Consider the following 9110-nt stretch of genomic DNA (forward strand, 5'->3'; position numbering starts at 1 on the left):
CCAGACTCTGGGAAGGCACGGGCAAACCCATCTCATGCCTCCTTTCCCTAGCACCCAGCACAATGCCCAGCCCAGTGCAGAGCTTATTAATTTACCAGATGAGTACTACTGTGCAAACTAAGGATGCCGCATTTGGAAAGCCACAGAGCCCTGCCATTCATTTAATGGCATTCTGGTTTCTGTCACAACGTGTACATTTATCAGCAAAAGATCCTTGGGAAGGTGAGGGTCCTACACAGGAGCGCCATCCAAGTCCTTCCTCTCTGGTTTGCTGTTCTTTAAGCCACAAGTCTTTCTGGCTGAAGTGGGCTTATGTGGACCAAATGAAAGACAAATAAAGGCTCCTCAAGAGCCTCCTTCCCAGGAACTAAATATACTTTTCAGCATCTCCTCCCCATGCACCCATGCTATCGAAGCTGCTAGAACCATGCCATCTGGTTCTCTTTGACACACAGGTTGACTACTGGCTTCACACGAAGATGAAAGCAGAGCATCAGCCAGCAGTTCTACTGCCCTTATTCATGCCTGACACTCACTAAGTGCTTTGCCAGAGTCCTCTTGGATGCGCCTTGGTCCTGGGAAGCAGCCAGTGTGGGCCCCCGTGGGATATCAGAGCGCAGAGGCTGAGAGGTGGCAGAGTGAGGCTGAGCTCCCGGATCTGTCTGATACAAAAGCCTGGGCAGCCATCTCCACTTGGGAGGGTCACAGCAGGAGGACAGGGCAGCTGTTCAAGTCTGGAGCGCCATTCTTACACACCTGCCTCGAAGACCACTGGGCAAAACTACCTTCTTGGAAACTGGGTCCTGAGAGGGGGACAGACCTGCCACGGACCACAACCACAATGGGCCCCAAGGCTCCAGACTCAGCAGTCACTGCCTCACCCCCGACTCCCATCACTTGCCCTGGTGCCCCTGAGGGTTCAAGAGAGGGACCTGCTCAAACAAACCCCCCTTTTCCTCCCAGCACTGCCTTGCCTGGGGCAACCACACCTCTTCCCATGACTTCTAGGCCACCAGAGTTTTATAGGACTGGCCACCCACACTTTCATATCTCAGAAGGCAGGGATAATGGGTGGATGAGAGATGGTCACTACCCTCAGGGGACACACTCTAGACAGGAAGTCACCAAAGGTCTGCTGGCAAGACCTGAAGCTGGGCCCAGGAGGGGTTTTCCGAGGAAGACTCAGCCCACAGTTGGAGAGGAGATGCAGGGGTGGGAGGATGGGGGCTCTGTCCCAACCTGCCTCTCACTTGTGCCCCAGACAGTGCTCTAGCCTCTGGGGTGTTTAGGTAGACAATGCCTCCTTCAAAGGATTTATTGAAAAGACTCAAAATAGTATCTGTGATAGACTGGGCAGTAAATGAGAAATGTCAGCTCCCACCCCCTACCCAAAGCTGCCCACCTCCGGTAGGTGCCCTGGGGCTTCCAGAACCAGGATTCTGGATAAACGACTATGCTGTGTTTCCTGTCCTCAAACCTCAGGTATGCTGGAGGATTCTATCATACCCAGAATGCCACCTCCCAGCACCTGGCTACTCCAGCAGCTGCTACCAAAGGCCCATAGGTTTCCCCAACGCCTGTGAGCCACAGCCTTCAGGATTGGTTTGGCTCGACTGGGGTGTCACGGAGGGAATGGGGTGGAGGACAGGTCTCCCTGAAGCTGCGCCCTCAGCCCTCAGCTCCCCACCCGAGACAAAGCAGGGATCCTTTGTTTCCGGTCACACCCAGGGACAGGGGACAGCTCAACCCCCACTACTCTACTACCCCTCAGTGTTAACCCTTCTGGGGCCACAGCTGCCAGTGCCTGCCCTTTAGGTTTATTTTTAGCTGCGGTGAGGAATGGGAGGGGCTCTCCATCATGGCGCTGTCTCTAGGTCCAGGCTTCCACTCCATCAGTATGGGCGGGGAATGGGAGGCGGAGGACGGTATTTTTCTTTCCTCGGGCAGGGAAGGAACTCGGCGGCGAGATGCAAGAGCTGGACGGTGCTGAGGCCAGGCGCAGGACGCTCGGCGCTCTCCGCCCCATCCAGGCTCCAGGGCTGGAGGGAGGGGTTCGGCCCCCCGCGCCCCTCCCTCTTTTGTTCAGCTCCGCATCCTCCTTGTCCACGCCACCCTCCCGCACTTCCCGTGGGGTGGGGGCTGGAGGACGGCAGGCCCGCGGGGAGAGGGACCCGAGGCTCCAGCCCCGCCTAGCCATGCGGGGCTCCCCCTACCACCACCACCATTGTCCCCAGAGGCTGGGGGGGAGGGGGCTGCAGTGCTGAGATCAGCCCCGCCCCACCCGCCGCCACGCAGGAAGCCTCGGGGGCCGCCCCTGCCTTCCCCCCGCGGATCCCGACCCTGGCGGCGACCACCCCCACCCCACAAAAAACGGCAGGCGGGGCCGGGGGGCCCGGCTTACCGTGATGTGCGGAATGCTCTTCTTGCCCTGGTACGACATGGCCCCGCTGGCGCCCTCGGCCCGGCCGGCGGACCTGTGGGGCTGTCTTTCGCTCGGCCCGGCTCTCAACCGGTCCCGCTCCCCGCGGGCGCGGTGACAAAGGCCCGGGAGGGCAGAAGAGAGGGATGGAGGCTCAGCGCCCGCGGCAGCCCACGCGCCCGCTGCCCTGGCTGCTCCGCCCGCCCGCCGCCGCCGCCGCCGCCGCTCCGGCTGCCAGCGCCGCCCGGCTCGGTGAGGAGGGCGGGAGGAGGAGGGAGAGGCGAGGGCGGGAGGAGGGGGCTACAGACAGACAGCTCCTCCCGGCGGCGCGGAGCTGAGCCCGATTCGCCCCTCTCGGCTCGAACCAGGAAGCTCTTCCCTTCCGATCCCCCCCCCACTCCGCCCCCCGTCCCCCCGCCCCCCGAACGGCCCAGCCCCGCCGACCCCCGCCCTGCGCGCACGCCCTAGGCTGAGCCCCGGCCTCGCTCTCGCGATTGGGAAGGTCTGGTTTTCAGGGTGTTTTAAATGCCGGAGACGGCCTCGGGCAGCGCCGGCAAAGCCCGCCGCAGCGCCACAGGTGTGCGGCCCCGCATTTGCGGGCCACGACAGAACTGCTGCGCAAGGCGGGGAGCGTGGGGCTGGCGCTGAGGATCCGCCCGAGCTGCGGGAGCGTTCAGGGGGCCCTCCGGAGCCGGCCCAACGACTGCCCCCGCCCTCTTCTGCCTCTCCTGCTGCAGCCTCCGTTCCTGTTGGTCCATCCGCTGTGCACTCTCCCTGAATAGATCAAGCTCTTTTCCATCCCCAGGGACTCCAGGCCTTTATTCAAGCTGTACCCTCTTCCTTAATATCTAACCCCAGACAAAAGGTTACCCATCTCCCAGACTCATCTTTAACGGCCTCTCCACAAAGCCTCTCCTGCCACCCTCCCCACTCCCATCATTGAATCAGCCTCCCCGAGGGCTCAGCAGGAGCCTTACTGCGAGGCCAACGGAGTGCAGCCCGAATGACAGAGACAAGGCCCTAACCTAATTAACGGCTGACCTTCCCTACCCCCTGCAGCAGCTTCTCATCACACAGCCTGGACCTCGGGCCACCAGGTCACCCCCACAGGCTTGCCTACCAGTGATTGTTTGGAGGGCCAGACCGCTGGTACTAACGTCCCCACAGACCCCAGGAGAGCCTGGGGGGACAAGAGGAGAATAGGATGTCCTGCTTCCCAGCGTATAGTGTACCACAGTGAGAGGTGGGCAGGAAGCCAGGGCATAGCTTGATAAACTTCTTGAACAGAAAGAAGAGGGAAGGGGTATTCCTAGCAAGCCCCCACAATCCCAGACAGGTACCCCAAATCTCCAGACAGAATAAAATGTTAACCTTCTCTGCCATTCACTTTCTGCCTGCAAAATACAAACCTGCAGTATCTTTTAAAAGACCCATTTTCTTTACTTTCAAGTTGTCACCCAGAGGGAGGATGTGCTAGGGGTGGTAAAACACCCCACCAAGCAAGCTGAGGCCTGAAGCCCTTCCCTCCACAGCCACCTAGAGACCAGTCACCCACACCAGGACAGGAGGCTAGAGATGCCTTGGCCTTGGGATAGATGTGGGGTTGTAAATTCACAGAAGAGAAGCAACTTAGTATTCCAGGAACACTAGACCATCATTTTCCCATTATACAGGTGGAAAGTTTGGGCTTACAGAAATAAAATAGTATCTCAGGTGCAAAGTATATTAGCTACAGCGGAACAGTTTCTGGAAGCCAGGTTCCTGCCCACCTTATCTAGAACTCATTCTCCTACACTCATTCTTCCAGTCTGTCCTCTGGACTCTGATCTGGGTCTTAAATCCTTGTTGATTTAACAATTTAAATCAACCCAGAATTTGCAGAACCCAGAATTTGCAGGTCTCTGTTCCCATAACGCCTACATTCCCTTCCTCAGCTTTGGTAAGTCGGTTCCACGCGTCAGGACGTCCCCAGGGTCAGTCTGGACAGGGAATCTCCAAAGCCCGGGACAAGACCACGTGGCATCTGGGGGAGGGGCACCAGTTCGCGATTGGCTAAACAGATCGCTGCTCCCAAGCCGACTTCCCGGGTACAAAGCGCCGCAGTCGCTGGGCCCCGGCCTCAGCAAACGCTGCGCCTGCGCCGCAGAAACTCCTCCTTCCTCCCCAGGAGAGAGCTTTCTGGGCGGGGGGAGAACCTGGGGCCCCGGCAACCTCTGCAAAGCACTGGAGCCTCGAAGCCCGCCCCAGAACCCGAGCCCCGTGGCCGTTTGGTCCCCAGAAAATAAAACGTTTCCCCTGAGGGAGACCGTGAGCCCCTCGGTTCCGCAGTCCCAAACCTAGAGGAGTTCTGGAGCCCTAGGCACGCCGGAGGCGCCGCCTTTTGTCCAGTCCCCGAGAAGCCATGGAGAAAAGGAAGAGTGGGCCAGAAGAGCAGAGAGAGAGGAGTCGAAGAGGTGAAGCGACCACCATCCCTAAATGCCTAGGCGCGGCTGCGGAGCTGCCCCAGACAGAGCCTGGGAGCGATGCTGGCGCTGGTGACACTGGTCGTAGCTCCGTCAGGGACTCACTTTCAGACAGCTTCCGGACGTGCACAAAGCGCTCTCGCCTCCCTAATACTCCACCACGCCTGTGGGTGCCTGGGAGAAATATGCCATCCCCATTTCACAGGTGGAGAAGCTGAGGTTTAAGAGGAATAAGTGCCTTGCTGGAAACCAAGGTTTCCCGGTACCGACTCTGACTTCTGGATCCGCAACCCTGAAGCCTCCCGCTCGGGCTCAGAAGCCTGGATCCCAAGCAAGGTTGACCACCAGGAAAGAAGGTGGTCAGGAGAGAATAAGAAGGGGTAGAGAAAAGGAGATGACTCGATGTCGCCCGCCCTTCTCCCCCACCCCATAACTATAGACCTCCCCTTTTCAAAGCACCTAGTTCAGGACCACGGAGAGTTCCCGAGCAAGGTGGACAGAACGCGGAGAGCGAGAGAACCAAAGCAGCAGGAGACCCGGTACCGCTTATAGCAGCGGTAGGCTGCCCCAGCCCCCACTCCTCCAGGAAGCCCTCCCAGATTTCTGTCTGGATTGAGCTCTGCTTCCTCCCGCTCACTTCATGCCTCTCACAGTATTTAAGGGGGGAGAAGGGTTAATAAAAAATGATAGTAAAATTCAACAACGAACATTTATTGAATGCTCACTGCCCACCAGCATTAACTGATTTAATTCTCACAATGTATCTGTCACCCACCCTGGCCTGGGGTGGGGCCAGCGTGCTGAGCTGGGACTCCAGCACTTACCGGAGGTCTGGGACCTCAGCAGTGCTCAGATTTTGAGTTCTGGGCTAAGGTGACAGCTCGCTGGACCTCCCGTGTTCCAACTTTCGTTGTCCTGGCATCTGGCCCTGACCCTCACACATACGTCCCAAAGCTGTGCTGTCTACCCATCCATCTTCCTCCAGTTCCATGGCGACCTCTAGCTTAAGGGAGAAAAGCCATAGGGCCCACGGCCTGGCATTCCCTCTCCCTAATGCTCCTTCACTTTAGGAGGGTAAAAACCTCCAAGTCTAGGAAGCCAGAGACCGGGGTTCAAATCTCTGCTCTGCCTCCAACTTGCTCTGTGAAGAGAGCAGACTGGCGTCGTGCTGTGGGACTCAGGAGCATCCCCTGAAGATGTCGGTGCTTGGGGATAACAGTTTCTAGTTCTATCTGCCCGACCCATCTAAATCGTTAACCAAATCTTTCCCCCAGAAAGCACAGAGGGGGCACACAGGAAGGGTTCCTTTCAGCATTAACCTGTGTGACCACAGGCATTTCACTGAACCTTTTCCAGAGCCTGGAACACAGTAGATGCTCTATAATCACTAATGAGTGAGTGAATAAATGAATGGACGAATGCGAAAGGAGCTCCCCTTCTTTTCCTAAGGCAGGGAATGGGGATCCTTGGGTTAACTTCACCCCAGAGGTCCACTCGCTTTTTAAGGGTCCATGTGGCGGCTGTAGCCAACTTACTTTCCTTCTCAGAGCCTTGCTCTCTCTTCCTGCAGAAAAAGAGCAGGGAGCTGGATTTCGAAGGACCCTTTGGAGTCTCACTACCAAATCGTACCACCTCTCCGACCCTCCGGTGTGACGGAGTGGGGGAGGGGCCTTCCGTGGCCCTCTCAAGCCCGGTGGCAGCATCCGCGGCACTCCGCTCAGGCGGCTCCACGCCCAGCTGTCCCGAGGGCCCCGCCCCCCCGTCCGGTCCCCGCGCGCCCCGAGGGTACCTGGCCATTGTCCCGGCCGAGTGGCAGGTCACGGGGTGCGGGGCAACGGATGCGAAGCGCGGGTGGTCGCTCATCGCGCTCGCCCGGCGAGCTGACCGCGGAGCCCGAGAGCTCACTCACGTCGCTGGCCGTGTCCTCGCTACCACCCGGCCCTGGCAGGCCGACGGCGTCCGGCCGGCCAGCACTGCGAGGCGTGCGAGCCGAGCCGCGGCGGCCCACGCTGTACGCGTCGAAGTCGATGGTCTTGTTCTCGTAGGCGCCCTCCACCGCGGCGAACATGCCGCCGTACTTCTGGCGCGGCGTCTGCGCCGCGCTGCCCGGCCGCGCCAGGTACACGGGCAGGTCGTCCTCGGTGTTCCACGCGCGCCGCCGGTCCGCCATGCCGGTCCAAGGCCGGCCGCCCACCCGCGCTCCCGCCCGCCCGCGGCCCTGGCCACCGCCGTGCGCCGCGCTCCGCGCTCGGTGCGGGCCCGCGGCGGCCCAGGCGCGACTGCGGCCCGGGGAGAGGAGGGGCGGGGCGGGGCGCGCGGCGGGGCGGGGAAGGGGCGGGGCCGGGGCGGAGACTCTTGGAGGCTGTAGCGAGAACTGCGGCCGGCTACAAAGGACCGGGGGGCGGGGACACGGCGGAGGCGGGGAGGGACGGTGACGTGCCGGAGCCGCAGCGCCGAGGGCGGGCAGCCGAGCCGCAGTGCCCTCACCACACCCCCACTCCCCGTCCCCAGACCGAGCGCAGGACGCGAGGAGAGCGAAGAGGTGAGAGCCTGGAGTACACACACACACACACACACACACTCTACACACGCGGGAGCACACGCACACACTCCCCAGGCACACACGGTTCTTACCAGCACACCAGACAATTACACCATAAAACACGTGAGACATGCACAAACATGCTGGCACGCTCACACACACACAAGCACACACATACACACATGGGAGTTGATTACACTCAGGCCTCCCAGTCACACACAGGCTCATTCAGTCACATCTTAGACACTTTTGCACACACGTACAAGCTGGTACATATTACGAGCAAATTACACACACCCACCCCAGAAATTCTCATAGTCACCCAACCCCACCAACCCAGCATTACACAGAAATGGGTCGCACAACCGGAGAAGCATTCACACATTGGACACAGTGTTCATTCACTCTGCAGTGTTATATTGAGTGCCTGCTGGTGCCGAGCACGTTGTGGGAGCTGAGGATGGCGCTGTGAACAAAACACATCTGGTCTCGGCCTCAGGGAAATGACATTCTAAGGAGGGAGGAAACAAACACTGGCATAATGCTCTAGGCCCTGCTAAGTGCTAGGAAAGATGATAGGGCAAAACAAGAGGGGCATGCCACAACCACATGCACTGGGGCAGACAAGAGAAATACACTCCTGTATGCCAACAAATGGCTCACACACATACACAATGCCCACTCCTACAACACCCACACAACAAGGAGATTGTCACACACTCATACCAAAGGCAAACTCACAAGGTGACTCGACACAGGTGCACTGGTAAACCCAGTCAGGACACCCACACAGCGATCCACACCAGAAATAAGGAAAGTCTGAAAATTAAACAGGAACACTCCAGAGAAAGACACACAGAGAGAAAGATGAACACATAACACCACACACACACACACACACACACACCTGTCAGTCATCCAGACAAATATTCCCCATTCTAGAGTCACCTCCCACGACCCCTGGTACAGCCTACACTAAACGTGCCAGGAGCTTGCAGCTGAGGGTTCCAGGCATCCTCTGGCTTGGGCCAGGTGGAAGACATGTGGGTCTGGGGGCCATTCTTGTAGGGATCCCCTTAATCCTTCTTCAAGGCCAGGCTCCGTTTGCCTCCCCTAGATACCACCCCTCATTTCTCCATGATTATTATCAGGTAGAGTGACCTGAGAGTCTCCCAGGATATGGCGATCTCAACTGGTCTTTCTGGACGGATAGAATCACCAGCTGCTGACCCTCTCTACCTGCGAGCCCAGATAGGCAGCATCTGGGACAGGATGGGGACCACAGAAGGGAGTCTGAGTGCCTGGCCTGGCACCCTCAGCCTTCCCTCTTCTGGGAGCTGTCTCTTCAGCACCGGATCTCACCAGTTCTGGGGGCCCAGACGGAGAGCCAGATTCACATTCTCCTTCTTGTGACTGCTGGAACCTATGTGCTGATGACACCAGGGATACTGGCTTCATGGTAGCTGACTCCTTGCTGTATTTACTATCCTTCAACGCTGGAAGAAACTGCCCACTGGGCAGATGAGGAAACAAGAGAGGAACAGTGAAGGTGCCTAGTGCCTCATACATTATTGTTGCTTAGCCAGGCTTGGAATTTAGCAGGTCCCTTTCTTGTGCTGGGAACACTGCAATGAATCTTTATAAAGCTCCTTCCTGCAAAAAGCATATATTATAGTAGGGGTGAGAG

At 58.5% G+C, this 9110-nt stretch overlaps 1 protein-coding gene across 2 annotated transcripts in view; it reads right to left on the bottom strand.

The window, feature by feature from the left end:
• The window catches only part of CRMP1 (collapsin response mediator protein 1), a 71564-nt gene extending 64449 nt beyond the window's left edge, over positions 1 to 7115 (bottom strand). Inside the window, exon 1 of one of the 2 annotated variants that reach the window (XM_082728448.1) lies at positions 6671 to 7115. In XM_082728448.1, the coding sequence (XP_082584574.1) occupies positions 6671 to 7051 (381 nt within the window). In that variant the 5' untranslated portion in view covers positions 7052 to 7115. Of the gene's footprint in view, positions 1 to 2401; positions 2645 to 6670 lie in introns of those variants that run through there. The other variant, XM_082728449.1, reaches the window with a different exon arrangement.
• Between the last annotated feature and the right edge of the window lie 1995 nt (positions 7116 to 9110).

This window comes from Mustela nivalis, assembly GCF_964662115.1.
Source record: "Mustela nivalis genome assembly, chromosome: 4".
Taxonomy (NCBI): domain Eukaryota; kingdom Metazoa; phylum Chordata; class Mammalia; order Carnivora; family Mustelidae; genus Mustela; species Mustela nivalis.